The sequence below is a fragment of the Ruditapes philippinarum genome, unplaced genomic scaffold (assembly GCF_026571515.1).
Source record: "Ruditapes philippinarum isolate M1 unplaced genomic scaffold, ASM2657151v2 ctg1297_1_1_1_1, whole genome shotgun sequence".
Taxonomy (NCBI): Eukaryota; Metazoa; Mollusca; class Bivalvia; order Venerida; family Veneridae; genus Ruditapes; species Ruditapes philippinarum.
Genome location: NW_026863527.1, coordinates 150531 through 169024, shown reverse-complemented (window position 1 = coordinate 169024; position 18494 = coordinate 150531). Strand labels below are relative to the sequence as shown.

The following is an 18494-nucleotide window of genomic DNA, read 5'->3' as shown; positions in this document are numbered from 1 at the left end:
TGTCTACCAAATTTGTTTTTAAAAAAAAGCCCCGGGGAAAATTGGGCCCCCCCCCGGGGGGTCATTGTTTTTCCCCATATTCAAAAGTTTAAAAAATTAAAAAAATTTTTTTTTAAGAAACCCAAAAAAGCTAGAGCTAAGGTATTTTGCATTGGAAAAAAGTTCTAATGGGTGTTCTACCAAGTTTGTTCAAATAAAGCCCTGGGGTTGAAAAATTGGCCCTGCCCCGGGGGTCATTGATTTTCCCTATATGCATATAGTAAAAACTTAAAAAATCTTCTTTTAAAGAACTCAAAGAGCTAGAGCTTAGATTATTTGGCATGAAACATCTTCTAGTGAGTGTCTACCAAGTTTGTTCAAATAAAAGCCCTGGGGTCAAAATTGGCCCAGCCCCGGGGGTCATTGATTTTCCCTATATGCATATAGTAAAAACTTAAAAAAATCTTCTTTTTAAAAAGAACCCAAAGAGCTAGAGCTAAGATATTTAGCATGAAACATGTTCTAATGGGTGTCTACCAAGTTTGTTCAAATAAAAGCCCTAGGGTGAAAATTGGCCCCGCCCCGGGGTCATTGATTTTTCCCTATATGTATATAGTAAAAACTTAAAAAATCTTCTTTTAAAGAACTCAAAGAGCTAGAGCTTAGATATTTGGCATGAAACATCTTCTAGTGTGTGTCTACCAAGTTTGTTCAAATAAAAGCCCTGGGGTCAAAATTGGCCCCGCCCCGGGGGGTCATTGATTTTCCCTATATGCATATAGTAAAAACTTATAAAATCTTCTTTTAAAGAACCCAAAGAGCTAGAGCTAACATATTTAGCATGAAACATGTTCTAATGGGTGTCTACCAAGTTTGTTCAAATAAAAGCCCTGGGGTGAAAATTGGCCCCGCCCGGGGGGGGTCATTGATTTTCCCTATATATGCATATAGTAAAAACTTAAAAAATCTTCTTTTACAGAACTCAAAGAGCTATGGCTAAGATATTGAGCATCAAACATGTTCTAATAGGTGTCTACCAAGTTTGTTCAAATACAAGCCCAGGGGTCAAAATTGGCCCCGCCCCGGGGGTCATTGATTTTCTTTATATGTGTTTTAGCAAAAACTTTAAATCTTCTTTGAAATAACCCAAATAGCTAGAGTTTAGATATTAAGCATGAAACATCTTCTTGTAAGTGTCTACAAAGTTTGTTCAAATAAAAGCCCTGGGGTCAAAACTGGCCCGGCCCCAGGGTGTCATTGTTTTTTAACTATATGTGTATAGTAAAAACTTTAAAAAAATCTTCTTTTAAAAAGCCCAATGAGCTAGAGCTTAAATGTTTAGCATGAAACATCTTCTTATGGGTGTCTACCAAGTTTGTGCAAATAAAAGCCCTTGGGTTAAATTGGTTCTGCAACTTTGGGGGGGTGGGGGGCCTATATACAGGTGAGCGACCTCAGGGCCATCATGGCCCTCTTGTTCGACTTAGAATTTACGTTAAAGTTTTTGTAATAGTTCAAATATTTTCAAAGTCCATTGACATATGGCTTTGAAACTTTGCACACTTGTTCACCATCATGACCCCAACCTGTAGACAGGAGGAGGTAACTCTATCAAGCATTTTGACAGAATTATGCCCCTTTTTCGACTTCGAATTTACTTTAAAGTTTTTGTAATACTTCAAATATTTTCAAAGTCCATTGACATATGGCTTTGAAACTTTGCACACTTGTTCACCATCATGACCCCAACATGTAAACAGGAGGAGGTAACTGTATCAAGCATTTTTTTTTACTATCAAGCACTAAGAATAGTCGAGCGTTGCTGTCCTACCGACAGCTCTTGTTTAAGACCTTAGGCTTAAAGCTGAAACTAGAGAGAGAAAACAATGGAAGGATTGTCAACCAACTTGGTTACTTTATGGTAAAAAATTCTATTTTTCAATATTTTCCAACATGTCTTGTGAGTGATGCAGGGCCATCATGGTCCTCTTATGATCTATACAAGTCATGTATATTCCATTTTACATTAATGTTAAAGTGCCACTTTGTACTCTGTTTTCTTTTTGCTCATGTTATAAAGCATTTTTATCTGCTGTCAAAGGTTTACTAAGTCTTATCTCTGACGGTTCGTACGAATGCAATAGTAATTGCCAGAAACAATGGACAGGATAACCTTTGATCTTTTCCTTTGTTATTCATGGCAAACATTGGATCTGACAAATGTTCATATTTATTGACATATGTTGTTGTTGTTGACTTTGTTTAGCTTTATGAACAAATATTTTAGCTATTATTATTACCATCAACATTAGATAAATCATAATACTACTGTAGTCAAAATTGACCACAAGGTTTCTATTGTCACAAAAACTAGACAGATAAAGCACTTACTTTAAACCTATTTAGAAACTAAAAGGCCAAAATGTTAAGGTATTTATCAAAACCATTTTCTAATCAGCTTCTTCAAAATTAATGTTTTATAAATTATGACCCTTCTGTTCAAATTTCCCTGCACTTTTGAACATTTTATCACTATTTTCATTTATAAAGGCTTAAAATGCTTTGAAGTATGGTACCATATCAAAACTTGTATTATTACACTTTCCTGTTTCTTTGCAAGCAGAAAAATAAAAGTCAAGACAGAAAACCAAAAGTTCCAAAGCAGAGAGTACAGAAGGAATACAGACAGAAGTTAAAAGAGAGAAGGAGTGGTCTATTTGTGAAGGAGGAAAGACTGGCTGTTTCTGATACTATAATGGAAGAAGATATAGACATTTTAGGATGACACAGGCTATACTTGTTATATAGGATACCCATGTCTAAATATTCAACATTCTTAATGTATTTATTATCATTCATTTGACCTATTGCTTTACATGACCTATCTTCCTTATTGAAAGTTAGAAAATCACCATGTGATTTTTATGGTTTTCTGTGTGTAGTAAAACCCACCTAAAGTATATAGATGAATTTAACAGGAAAATAAAAGGGAATCTTTAAGACAGCCTGGCGATCCCTGTAATTTTGGGTTATTTGTCAAGCAGGTTACATTGCAGCAAATTCATGTATTTTTACAATTTTCCCTCTCTTTTTTTTTTTGGTCAATCTGTTAGTTACACTTACAATGCATGTGTTCATTTTTACAGGTACTGTTTTATGAAGTAAATATTAAAGTCTTTTTGGATACAGTTCATTTGTTATGTTGCCTGAAATTTTGTAACATGAAACTATTTTTCGCTACCAAAAAATGTGCTCAGTTGTTTTTGTTTGTTTTTTAAAGACAAATATTTAACACAAATGTGCTAGTGTGAAAATGTACTTTAATTTAATGAAAATGTGATGAAAGTTGAGGTGATTTTTTGCAGGCAATGTGAAACATTACCTAATATTGAGTTTTTCTTGTGACTTTAGATTATTTTTCTACAACAATGAAATGAGAATAAAATAAAACCTTAAAATAAAAATATGATAATAAAAATTAAGTTGTCATTTTTTACTTTGCCTATTATGGCCATATCAACAATTATATACTAATTGGGTGCTCAAGACAGGCCAGAGTTCATAAATATATATAAAAAGAGAGTTCACAATTTCTTTTAAAAATATAAATCTTATTTGCCATTTTCTGTTCTACCAAACATTGAACTGAGTTCATTTCTGTATTGGTTTAGACCCGTTTTGATGTTGAAAGAGTCTGTTCAAAGTTTAAGGTCAATTCAATGTCAAAATACAAAATTTATCCACTAACAATTTCAAGCCTGGTCAGAGGGCAGGAGATGGCCTGGCTCTATAATTGCCTGGTTCAAACATGATGATGATTTATAGGTTGAGATATACATACAGTTCAATAAGCTCCCAACTTTTGTCACTGGGTCTAAGACAAGAAAAAATTCAATAGTATAAGACAATTATTTCACTGTATCTTATTTAATTTGATGTTCTTTCATGTGATTTATGCCTCTGCCCAGAAATATTGTGTTACCCTTATTTGTGTATGGTGTTCAAGTTTATGTTAAAATAACTTTGTATACATAGAGGATGGCCCAGGTCACAGCACGGTATTGGACTTTGCGTTTTTTTCATGTAGTCTGTAGTGCTGTCGGAGTTTGTGTCAGAGTCATAACTTATGCACGCACATAAGGCCACCTTAACCAGCTCAAAGGTCAAGGTCACGGCAAAGTGTTATATAGTATCAAGTGCTGTTCAGTTTGTGTCTGTCTATAGCTTCTTCATGCATAATTTGATTTCGAGTGAAACTTGTATGCTTGATTACCATAAAGAGACTGTAAGGCGCTGAAGATCTGGGGGCCGTTTTATCAACGTGTGGTAAACTACGACATTTTATTGTCGGTGTCGTATGTCTGCGACAACGTCGTACGACCGTTTTATGAAACATGTCTCTAGGTCAGAGTCGCAGCAAGGGACTGAACTTGTGTTTTGTCACAGCTTGGGTTTGTGTCCGCTCTATAACTTCTGCATGCATAATGAGATTTTCATGCCAAACTTTCTGGACTGCATTCTGATTTTATGGTACCATTCAACCTTGATAAATGATTATAATAAATCAAAATAGCAAAAAACGGCAGTCAATCTGTCGTTTTTAAAAGTTTTTCGATTCTCTTAATTCAATCAGTCCTAGAATACTACTAGGATAAGTAATGACAATTCGCATTTCTTTTGGTCAAAATGGCTAAAACATTTCTATTGGAATTTGTACAAATGTCCGCCATATGTACACAATTTGTTGTGTGCAAGACACATTTCCATAACCTCAAAGCCAAGGTTTGTACACATCATCAAAGAGCCACCGCCAAGCTGGGGCCACGGTCTACTATTTATGCCCCCAAGGGAGGCATATTAAAATCGCACCGTCTGTCTGTCTGTGCGTCCTCACTTCATTCGTGTCCGGACTGTAACTTTGTCAAACATTGAGGGATTTTGAAATAGCTAGGAACAAATGTCTACCGCATCAAGACAATGTATCGCATCCACGAAACACGTCCCTACCTCAAAGGTCAGTCACACATTTTGAAGTTTCACATTATCACAATAAGAGTTAATAGGTACACACAATTGTGCCCAGGTTGTTACTTTGTCATGCATCAAAGGATTTACTAAGACTTGGCATAATTGTCTACAACATTAAGACAATGTGTCGCGTCCAAGAATCACGCCCCTACTTCAAAGGTCAAGGTCACACTGATATTTTGAAGTTTCACTTTATCACAGTAAGAGTTTATAGGTACACAAACTTGTGTCCGGACTGTAATTTTGTCATGCATCGAAGGATTTTAGAATAACTTGGCATAAATGTCTACCACACCAAGACGATGTGTCGCGTCCAAGAATCACGTACCTACCTTAAAGGTCAAGGTCACATTGTCATTTTGAAGTTCACTTTATCGGAATTAGAGTTTAAAGATACACACATTCGTGTCCGGACTGTAACTTTTTCATGCACTGAAGAATTTTAAAATAACTATGCATAAATGTCAACCACATTAAGACGACATGTCGCGTTCAAGACCCCGGTCCCTACTTTCAAGGTCAAGGTCACACTTTTTTGAAGGAAGTCATTCTCTTAAGCAATTAGTTACTTTCATTCTCTAAACCTTTTCGGGGGCATTCGTCACTTGCGTGACAGCTCTTGTTTATTACTGAAGTCTAACAGAGAAGAAGAATAATTATGATAGTAAGAAAGAACTCATACAAAACATTTTTGCAGCATAAAATTCAAATTTCATATTTTTACCTTGATGCTCAAGGTCAATTAAAGGTCAAGGTCACATTTGAAATTTTGCATGACACACAGAAAAAAAATATTTCCAATCTTGTTATGTCAAGAAATTTCAGAGGAGTGCCTTAAAGATTATTGCTTTTGAACTAAGTACTACGCAAAATGACAAAATGCGATTTTCCATGCTAATTTTGTATGCACTTGTCATAAATGATTGGTGAAATCCTATTGGCTTAAAAGTAATGACGTCAAAGATGCGTTAAATAAACGCTGTCACCACGTTACTGACGTAGAAAAAGTTACGTTCAAGGATAGATATTGCTTCAACGGTAAAGCTTTTTGGAGAAAACAAATCATACACAATGGGAGCATACGTAGGAAAACACAAGAAAAACCGAGTGTCACATTCACCATTGGAGGCCGAAATACGAGCAAGATTAGCTGCAAATAATCGCTCACAAAACGGTTCAAGGAAACCAGGAATGAATGGTATGTATTATTCACAAAATTGCGGTGTAAATTAAAACATGAAGTTAAATCTACACCATACAAGTTTTGTATTCATTAATACGATATCATAATACATATTATAGAAAAATAGCTGTTTTTCACCCGACATTCGCACGAGAAACGTCACATGAATTATTTTTTTCGTGCAACATTGAAAATATGATTTAATATGGTCTGTGAATAATCTTAAAACAACAACAACAAAACTGAATGACAATTTTATAGCAACGCGCTAAGTAGAAAATGTGTTTTGAATTAATAGATTTAAAGCATACTATTGTATTGTCCTTTTTTCAATAAATATTGGGCTTATTATTAACCTTTGTATATTTCTAAAGGGTGTGAGGCAATCACCATTGACAACACACCAAAAGGTCTGACAAATCACATTGAGGGTGAAATTACAAACGAGTCGGATAATAAGGTATGTAGCACAAAGCCATGCGAATTTATTGCTAAACCCTGTATTTGTTTCTAAATTGGAATATAAAGTTCGTTTGGCATGCGTAAATACTGGGAACAACAAGTTATCAAAGTAAATTTGTAAACATGATGTTTATACTTAATTTATTATTATTGTGTATTTTGATACCTTTATAGTTTAGGATGACAAAAGGGACGTTTAATTAATATGTGGAATTTTTCAGGTTCTTGGGGAAAATGAACTGTATGCAATGTTTCTATGCAGTGACTACAAGAAGGAAAACTTGCAACTGTAAACAGTCTAGCTTAGGTAACCGTCCTCTTATTATAATTCACAATATTGAGTAAAAAAACTGTAAACGGTAAAAAAACTTTATTGTAGAATAATAATCTAATGTTGCAATTGTCTTTAATGATCATTTTAATATGTTGGTCATTTCTGCTTACAATAAATAGTAATAGTAGAAGAACGTGCAAGTTGAAAACCATATAACATTTTATGTTGTTTCAAACGTGTGAATAAAAATAGTCCTTCATGTTTCATTTCAGGTTACGGATGCTGTTAAATTGAAATTAAATTAGAAAATGAGCAAACAGTACTTTATAGATGTAAAAAAGAAAAGCATTTTTGAAATTATTACTCTTACAATAGAAATAAATAATTCGTATAAAACTCTTGGAATTGTTTACTCTTTCTCATTTTCACCTGTTGAATACTTTTTTAATTAAAGTTAACAATTTCACACAATTTCCCTTCACCTTTTATCATTTTATGATTTGTTGAATTGATATACAATTTACTGTCTCTCAATTGATGAAAATATATTCGTTTTACGTCAAAATGTCAAATGTTTTCTCAAAGCACCATGTCATAAGCTAACAAATACTTGCATGATATTGTGCTACATGTTCATAAATTGACATTTTTTTTTTGATACAAACTTTTTAAGTCACGGTTGAAGTACATGTAATATGAAAAAGATACAATCCATGAGGAGGTATAAACTTAATGGTAAACAATTATTAAAGAGCTTCGGACGGGAAAACATTATATACAATCCATGTCAAAGGATAAACGTTAATGGTAAACGAATTATTAAAGAGCTTTGGGCGGGGAAACATTACATACAATCCACGTGGAGGTATAAACTTAATGGTAAACGAATTATTAAAGAGCTTTGTAATATCCTTCATTACTGTAGTCTGCTATTTATAACTATATTGCATGATGGGTAAAAAGAGTACTGAACTTCCGGTCAAGATATAACATGGCTTTCTAAATAAACGTAGTTACAATCAAATGTGTTTCTTATAATATCTATACCCTGGACATAACATCTGGCGACGAGGATATCAAGATATGTGATTAACCGTTTAAGAATTATCTGGATATAAGAATTTTACTAGTTTATGGATGGATAACGAAGTAAACTAATAAAAAAAATGAACAACTTGCCACATTTTCCAAGTTTCGATCTTGAGACGGACAAAACAAATTCAGGAGCACGGTGGGAAAAATGGATTGGTCGTTTAGAGAATTTATTCAAGGGAATGTTAGTGGACGATGATGACCAAAAAAGAGCTTTATTATTACACTACGCCGGTGAAAAGGTTTATGATATTTATGACGTTGAGAAGAAAGAGACGGAAGAAACATATGACGCAACAAAGAAAGTGCTTGGGGACTATTTTTCGCCACAGAAGAACATCCAAATAGAGATATACAATTTTCGAACATATAAACAGTCAGAAGAACAATCCCTTGACGAATATGTCACGGAATTGCGGACACTTGCTAAAACCTGTGGGTTTACAGATATTGATGGCGAAATATTGCAGCAAGTTATACAACACGGGAAATCTAACCAGTTACGTCGTAGGGCTTTACGTGAACCTGACAAAAAACTGGATGCTATTTTAACTATGGGTAGGATGCTTGAACAAAGTGACCAACACGCCAAAGCAATGGAGAAAAATGACCAAAACTTAGTAAGGAAAGTATCAAATTACGCACAAAGAGGGCGAGGTGGAACAACACGTGGGAGAACGGCTGCACGACGTGGATTTAACTCGCAGAACCGTGGGAATTTTCGGGAGACTGGCCAATCGTATCAGCGCGGGAATTATCGGCGCGCGTTGCCAACCAATAAATGCAGGAATTGCGGATATGAATTTCCCCACAGAGGTACCCCTTGTCCAGCAAAAGGGAAAACCTGCAACACATGCTCAACAGTTGGCCATTTTGCGCGGTGCTGTCAGAAATCAAAACGAGGCAAAGTAAACGAAGTAAGCCGTGAAGAGGATTTACAGTCCAATTCAGAGGAAGAATTCCTCTATAACATAACTGTTAAAAGTGTCGCAAAAGAAAACAAAAGGAAAACGCCTCAAACAAAAATAACAGTGAATGAAAAGAAAATAACAGCAACGATTGATACAGGTTCAAGTGTTAACATTATAGATGAAAGGACTTATAATTACATTGGAAAACCTAAAATTCAACGAAAATATTTACCAAAACTTTTGCCTTACGGAGGAGGAAATCCGCTTCCAGTAAAAGGGTATATGAATTTATCTGTTGAAAAGAATGAGAAAATAACCGTAGCAAAATTTTATCTGGTGAAAGGAAATTATGGAGTTTTAATCGGCTATGATACATCATGTGAAATGGAATTAGTCAAGATTACACAGAACATCTCCTTGAAAACAAAGATTGAGGATAAATACCCTGGAATTTATAAAGGTATTGGAAAACTAAAACACAAAACCGTGAAATTGCACATCAATCCAAATGTGAAACCTGTAGCACAAAGAAATAGAAGAACACCATTTCATTTGAGAGAAAAAGTAGAAAAAGAAATTAAAACCTTGTTAGAAAATGATATTATTGAAGAAGTTATAAATGAGCCTACACCTTGGGTTTCACCAATTGTCACACCTCCTAAACAAAATGGCGATGTTAGACTCTGTGTTGATATGAGAGAGGCCAATAAAGCCATAGAAAGGGAAAGACATCAAATGCCGACGATAGATGAACTAATTCATGATATGAATGGAGCAAAAATATTTCGGAAATTTATATAAGATGATGTTTCAATCCAAGAAGAGGAGGGATGTAATATCCTTCATTACTGTAGTCTGCTATTTATAACTATATTGCATGATGGGTAAAAAGAGTACTGAACTTCCGGTCAAGATATAACATGGCTTTCTAAATAAACGTAGTTACAATCAAATGTGTTTCTTATAATATCTATACCCTGGACATAACAAGCTTTGGGCGGGGAAACATTACATACAATCCATGTGGAGGTATAAACTTAATGGTAAACAATTATTAAAGAGCTTCGGACGGGGAAACATTATATACAATCCATGTGAAGGCATAAACGTTAATGGTAAACAATTATTAAAGAGCTTCGGACGGGGAAACATTATATATCCATGTGGAGCTATAAACGTTAATGGTAAACGAATTATTAAAGCGCCTCTGCCGGGGAAACATTATAATCCATGTGAAGCTATAAACGTTAATGGTAAACGAATTATTAAAGAGCCTCTGACGGGGAAACATTATAATCCATGTGAAGCTATAAACGTTAATGGTAAACGAATTATTAAAGAGCCTCGGACGGGGAAACATTATAATCCATGTGAAGCTATAAACGTTAATGGTAAACGAATTATTAAAGAGCCTCGGACGGGGAAACACTCTGTACATCCATGTGGAGCTATAAACGTTAATGGTAAACGAATTATTAAAGAGCTTCAGACGGGGAAACATTATATAAAATCCATGTGAAGGCATAAACGTTAATGGTAAACAATTGTTAAAGAGCTTCGGACGGGGAAACATTATATACAATCCATGTGGAGCTATAAACTTAATGGTAAACAATTATTAAAGAGCTTCGGACGGGGAAACATTATATAAAATCCACGTGACGGCATAAACGTTAATGGTAAACAATTATTAAAGAGCTTCGGACGGGGACACTTATATACAATCCATTTGATGATATAAACTGTAATGGTAAGCGAATTATTAAAGAGCTTTGGGCTGGGAAACATTACATACAATCCATGTGGAGGTATAAACTTAATGGTAAAAAATTATTAAAGAGCTTCGGACGGTGAAACATTATATACAATCCATGTGGAGCTATAAACTTAATGGTTAACGAATTATTAAAGAGCTTCAGACGGGGAAACATTATATACAAGCCATGTGGAGGTATAAACTTAATGGTAAACAATTATTAAAGAGCTTTGGGCGGGGAAACATTACATACAATCCACGTGGAGCTATAAACTTAATAGTAAACGAATTATTAAAGAGCCTTAGACGGGGAAACATATTATATACAATCCATGTGGAGCTATAAACTTAATGGTTAACGAATTATTAAAGAGCTTCGGACGGGGAAACATTATATACAATCCATGTGGAGGTATAAACTGAACGGTAAACAATTATTAAAGAGCTTTGGGCGGGGAAACATTATATACAATCCATGTGGAGCTATAAACTTAATGGTAAACAATAATTAAAGAGCTTCGGACGGGGAAACATTATATACAATCCATGTGGAGGTATAAACTGAACGGTAAACAATTATTAAAGAGCTTTGGGCGGGGAAACATTATATACAATCCATGTGGAGCTATAAACTTAATGGTAAACAATAATTAAAGAGCTTCGGACGGGGAAACATTATATACAATCCATGTGGAGGTATAAACTGAACGGTAAACAATTATTAAAGAGCTTCGGACGGGGAAACATTACATACAATCCATGTCAAGGGATAAACGTTAATGGTAAACAATTTAAAAGAGCTTCCGATGGGGAAACATTATATACAATCCATGTGATGATATAAACTCTAATGATAAACGAATTATAAAAGAGCTTTGGACGGGGCACATTATATAAAATCCATGTGGAGCTATAAACTTAATGGTAAACGAATAATTAAAGAGCTTCGGACGGGGAAACATTATATACAATTCATGCGAAGGTATAAACGCTTATGGTAAACGAATTATTAAAGAGCTTTGGACGGGGAACATTATATACAATCCATGTGGAGGTATAAACTTAATGGTAAACGAATAATTAAAGAGCTTCGGACGGGGAAACAATATATACAATTCATGCGAAGGTATAAACGCTTATGGTAAACGAATTATTAAAGAGCTTTGGACGGGGAACATTATATACAATCCATGTGGAGCTATAAACTTAATGGTAAACGAATAATTAAAGAGCTTCGGACGGGGAAACATTATATACAATTCATGTGAATGTATAAACGCTTATTGTAAACGAATTATTAAAGAGCTTTGGACGGGGAACATTATATACAATCCATGTGGAGCTATAAACTTAATGGTTAACGAATAGGACGGAGAGCATTATATACAATCCGTGTGGAGAGATAAATGTTAATGGTAAATGAATAATTAAAGAGCCTCGGACTAGGAAACATTATATACAATCCGTGTGAAGGCATAAACGTTAATGGTAAACGAAATGTTAAAGACCTTCGGACGGGGAACATTATATACAATCCATGTGGAGCTATAAACATTAATGGTAAACGAAGTATTAAAGAGCTTCGGGCGCGGAAACATTATATACATACAATCCATGTGGAGAGATAAACGTTAATGGTAAACGAATCATTAAAGAGCCTTAGACAGGGAATCATAATCCATGTGGAGCTGTAAACGTTAATGGTAAACGAATTCTTAAAGAGCCTCGGACAGGGAAACATTATAATTCATGTGGAGCTATACACGTTAATGGTAAACGAATAGAATTAAAAGAGCCTCGGGCGGGGAAACACTCTGCAAATAGAAGTTCTAGGAGCTTTTTACGCAATTGATGTTTTTTAAATATTTGAAATTACTGTCTGGCTACTCGTTGTGATAAAAGGGCGCAATTAAAGACGTACATTTCATAACAACGAATGTTTTGACGCATAAGAAGAATTTTGGATGTGACAGAATATAACTATAATGTCCCCGAGTATACAGCACAAACTGAAGATGAGTAACTGTTGCCCTGATAAAGCCAAATTATACTGCATTACAATTGAAGTACGTAAACGGATCTCTGACATGCCACAATTCCTATTATGTCCTTAATTTGCCAAAAGGTGACCTATCTATTAATTTTATTAAATGTATGCACTTGTCATACGTGATTTGTAAAATCCTATTGGCTTATAAGTGATGACGTCAAAGATGCGCTAAATAAACGCTATCACCACGTTACTGACGTCGTAGAAACATTAACGTTCAAGAATAGATATTGCTTCAACGGTAAAGTGTTTTGGAGAAAAATACAAAAATCACAATGGGAGCATATGTAGGAAAACACAAGAAGAACCGAGTTTCACATTCAGAAATAGAGGCCGAAATGCGAGCAAGGTTAGCTGCAAATAATCGCTCACAAAACGGTACAAGGAAAACAGGAATGAATGGTATGTGTTTTAAACAGTTCACCAAATTGCAGGTATAAATTAAATCATGAAATTAGATCTACAACATACAGGTTTTGTATTAATTAATACGATATTATACTGCAATTTATGGAAAACTAGCTGACATTCGTATGAAAAACGCCCGATGATATCATTTTAAATATCCGCACAACATTGAAAATATGATATCATATATATGAGAATAATCTTTTAAATTAAAAAGAAATATTCCGGGGAATGACAATTTTAATTGTAAAATAGCAATCGCAATGCGCCATGTAGGAACTACGGAGGTATTTGAATAGAAGACCGTACTTTAAATTAAGGAAATACTAGTATATGGTTAATGCAAATTTAACATTATATTGGATGCCTCTTTTATCAATTTATATTTGGCTTATTATCAAACTTTGTATATTTCTAAAGGTATCCAGGCAATCACCATTGACAACACATCAAAAGGTCTGGCAAATCACATTGAGGGTGAAACTACAATCGGGTCGGATAATAAGGTATGTAGCACAAAGCCATGCGAATTTATTGCTAAACTCCCGGTATTTGTTTCTAAAATTGGAATATAAAGTTCGTTTGGCATGTGTAAATACTGTTAGCAACTAGAACAAGTTATCAAAGTAGATTTGTAAACATGATGTTTAAACTTTATTTATAATAATTGTTTATTTTGATACCTTAAGATGACACGATGGACACAACATTATTCATGTTTAATTAACATTTTATCAAACTGTTTCTGTTGTAAATTAAAGTTGCCATATAAAATCGAAGGTATATATTTGTGGAATATTTCAGGTACATGGTGAAAATGAACTGTATGCAATGTTTCTATGCAGTGACTACAAGAAGGAAAACTTCTAAACAGTCTAGCTTAGGTAACCGTCCTCTAATTATTATTGTCACAATATTGAATTAAACAACTGTAAACGGTAAAAAAGAAATATTTATTGTAGAATAATAATCTAATGTTGCAATTGACTTTTACGATAATTTTAATTTGTGTGCCGTTTCTGCTTACAATAAAATGTTGAAGCACATGCGAGTTGAAAACCATGTAACCTTTTATTTGTTTCCTACGTGTTGAATAAATATAGTTCTTTATTTTTCATTTCAGGTCACGGATGCTGTTAAATTGAAATTAAATTAGAAAATGAGCATACAGTACTTTTTAGATGTAAAAAAGACAAACATTTTTGAAATTATATTACTCTGATTTATTTTTACACAATAAAAATAATAATTCGTATCTTAGAATTGTTTTCTTTTCCTCACTGAGATCTGTTCAATACTTTCTTCATTATAACAATTAAAAACAATTTCCCTCACCCTATATCATTTCATAACATGTTGATTTGATTTAAAAGTATCAGAGATGTGTTTGTCACATGCAAACATTGGCTTTATAGTCTCTCAATTGAAGAAAATATGTTCGCTTTATGTTAACATGTCAAATGATTTTGCAAAGCAAAACATAACATAACCTAAATATACTAAAACAACATTCTTGTAATGCTGGTAAATTTACAATTATTATTGGTACAATAGCTTATGTTACATTTTGTAAGACTATTTTTAAGTCGCTGATGAAATTAATATAGCTTATTCTATCCTTTACCCTGTTAGTCTCTCTGTGTATCTCTGTGGTGATATAAAAGTTTATGGTAAACGAATAATTGAAGTCTCGGAGAATGCAGATAGAAGTTCCAAGGCCTTTTTATGCCTATGATAAGTGTAAATGTGCTCAAGGAACTTTATACATCAGGAGATTTATACATAAATATATGACTTCTTCCTATGAAGATTGGACTGTTTATATATTTGTTGTTACCCCGATTGTATTGGTTTATTAAACGGTAAACCATTCACTGGCGGGACAGGAAAGAACAGCAATACGAGGTCAGTAGCCTAACTGACATAACTGACTTATACTCTCAGCAACGAGTGCATCCCTTGTTTATATATTTAATCACCGTATCTTCAAATACCTTACAATTAATGAATACATATTTTATACCTCAACGAATGCTTGGCAGGGTATGTTTTTCGAGTATTCTGAATTCTAAACTTCATTTCATTAAAACCTGAACTGCTAACAAATGTTATTTTATTCCATAAAATTCTAAAACAGTTTTACACTTGGATTCTGTTTGTTTTCGATATTCCGTTTTTATCTCGTTTTGCCAGACTCTAAATAGAGGTTTTCCATTAATGACGGCCTCGATTCTCTCGAATTCCTTATTTGTGATTTTCTTATCTATAAACTCAAATATATTGAATACTCCTATACTTTCATCAAATAAATCTTCAGTTTTCATAATTATAACTCTATCAGACACTGCCAATTCTCTGTTTCTAAAGGTTTTCAAATCGTTCTCCATTTTGATACATAGACTGTTTATATTTCTTGTAGCCTCGATCGTATTGTTTTCTTGAACGGGGAACCAGTCGGTTTTAATCCGGGAATTCATTATAGCGCGTGGGTCTCTAAATAACATTACTATTTTTAAGATGGGTAAATTTCTTAACAATTTTTCAGCGGTCAGTAGATCCAGTCGCAAAATCTTAACAATTCTTGTTTTTGCTCGTTTGCACTCTTTTTCAATGTCTAAAAGGCATTGTTTGGGAAAACTGTTACTTTTCTCAGGTGGAGTTACCTTTAAGCAGGTGTTAAACTGGTACCAAGCTGGTCCTGATTTATTTTGGTCCCGTATAAAGTCCATGACCACTTTTGGAATCGCTTGTATATTGCACGAGAAAATAGCATGCACGATTTGTAATGCTTCCGAAATTCGTTTACCAGCTTGTTCAGTACTGAAATGATGATTTGTTAAATGTTAGATAACACACAAAAAATAAAGTTAAAAATAATACAATAATACTGTAATAAAATAATAAAACAGGAATGATTATTTATAAATCAGTTAAGCTGATCCAGATTTTAATCCAGATATTGCCCCTTGGTGTGCATCCCATAAATTAAGCCAATTATTTCACAACCAGGTTTAGATTAAATAATAACAATGATAATAATAATAATAAACATTTGCCGTCTAGCTAAATTGGACAGTTTTTTTACATATCAACATGTTCCATATACTTACCTGCAGTCTTCATCTCTTACTCTGCAAACAGCACTCTCGGTAAAATAATGGTAAGGTGCCAATGGTTGTAAAGGCTCGAACACAAAAAATGTTCCCGGCGAATCCCTCAACAGTTCTCCAGTTAATGTTGAACCACTACGCATGTTTGACAGCAAAAGAAGATCTTTAACATTATTTACCTCTGGCCTTGGTACATACATAACTTTCTTACTTCTTGGCCCTAAGTAAAAAGTGACAAAGAATTTGTTTTAGCTTCAGTTCCTTAGTTATAATCTATGTACAGTTATCCAACAATTGTGATATCTATGAAAATACATGTTATATTCGGCTATTTATTTCCACTGTTTCAGATGATATGCATCTGAAGTATTCTTAATCAATAATTAAAACATTAAAACACATGTGTGCCCTTTCTAAAGAAACTATTCATTATTTAAAAAATATGATGCTTAATTAATGTGCCTTGTGTTTTGAGTTAAGATATAGTTTAACTTGAAAGCTCCAACAAATCTAGTCTGTAATTTTCACTTTTCATTTGCATTGTTAATATTTCAGAAAATGTGCTACATATAAGTATTTACGTGTATAAAGTAGGTAGACCAGTACAACACCAACAATACAACATGGTATCAGATTCCTTCTGTAAACTGACGTAATGACACGTGATCTTTCTCGTCTCATATTTTTACTTCTGAATGAAAAAAATAATGTATCAGGTTGTAAATGTCTATAAACGAACACTTTCAATGTTTTCTACAACAATCCATGGTAGTTATGAACATGAGCATATCTGTAAAGTGTTTTCTGATAGAAATAACTTTAAAGTCTTTGTAAATGAAAAAATCCAATTACTGCTAATCTAAACTGGTACTATAGAGTATTACATTGTGAATATCGATTTGCCGCAAAATGAAAAACAGAAAGCTATATAGACTAGTACATAAATATTGTAAAGTACTTACCTATAAAGTATTTCCCTTTGTATTCTTTCTTGGTCGGAATTGTGACGTCAAACACAAATTTAGTTTTTTTACTCGTAACAAACAAATTCACAAATTAAGGCTCTATAAATATACATTTAGCTAGCCAGTACATTCTGATTCATTTTTATTACCTGAAATTGCAGCATTGTCCAGTAACTTTTGTATATTACGTGTAAAATTATTGATCAGTTGGCTCACGGATTTCCATGGTTGGCTACAATAATGATGAATATTTTATAAGAAAATTGCTATTCTTGCTGGCAATATAATAACAGTAGATTTGTATATTAAATAATTTGACGGATTCTCCTTCCATGAAGCGTTCATGTGGAGAAGGTACAGGCCAACGGCAGGTGATTTCTGGGTAAATGTCATAACGGAAAACCAATATATTTGTATTTCTTTACACTGACATATGTTAATGTCCCCGGGTATACTGTGCTGAATGTCCTGCCTAATACCGAAAAGCTCGGAATAACAATTAAAGTACTTAGAGAACGATGACATGTACTGGCAGACATGGGTCATCATTACGTACAGACCATATCAATGACAGAGCACATACAATGCACGAACACTCCTTTATCTTGGCCACTTATGGTCAGGCTTCCGTCGGGTACCGCTATATACCTACTTGTTCTCTTAATGACCCTTGTGATATCATCGAGGTATTTTGTTTGACTATGGACTTATGCAGACGATATTATATATATGGTGCTGATTACTCTTATTAGCGTCCCAGACAGTGAGTTACGGTTACTGACAGGATGAATATCTTTAATAAATAATGCACGTGACTTTGAAGGTAAGTTAATGTAATGGACCTGTAAAACAATACACATATAATTCACATACATACATCCATACATATATATACGTACAGCCAAGCTATTTGAATAGATGAAATGCAAAAGCTATGTTTTTCCAGATATTTGTCTATTTCATGAAAAATTATATATGTGCATATCATAAACGAAATTTTGATGACCTTGCGAGTAAACAAAATCCATATTTTTAACCATGTTATCTATTGAGACCTCATCCAGAAAAGGCTTTCTTTATTTTAAAACCATCATTTGAGCACAATCATTGATCAATGTTGCCTTTACCATTGTTATACGCAACAGCAAAAAAAACAAGCAAACAAACTTCCCACATATATATTAAAGATTAGGGTAAGGGTTGTTTATCTTAATACGATTTGATGTTCCTGTTAAAATTGTAAATTTCGTGCGACTCGTGAACGTTCAGGATAGTA

The 18494-nt window shown here is 33.9% G+C and overlaps 1 protein-coding gene across 1 annotated transcript; it reads right to left on the bottom strand.

Moving 5' to 3' along the window:
* Positions 1–15251: 15251 nt before the first annotated feature.
* On the bottom strand, positions 15252–16947 carry LOC132722311 (uncharacterized). The gene is made up of 3 exons (XM_060706781.1): positions 16835–16947; positions 16254–16473; positions 15252–15963 (listed from the first exon to the last, which is right to left on the bottom strand). The coding sequence occupies exons 1-3, from the start codon at positions 16932–16934 to the stop codon at positions 15252–15254; spliced, it is 1032 nt and encodes a 343-aa protein (XP_060562764.1). The 5' UTR covers positions 16935–16947.
* Between the last annotated feature and the right edge of the window lie 1547 nt (positions 16948–18494).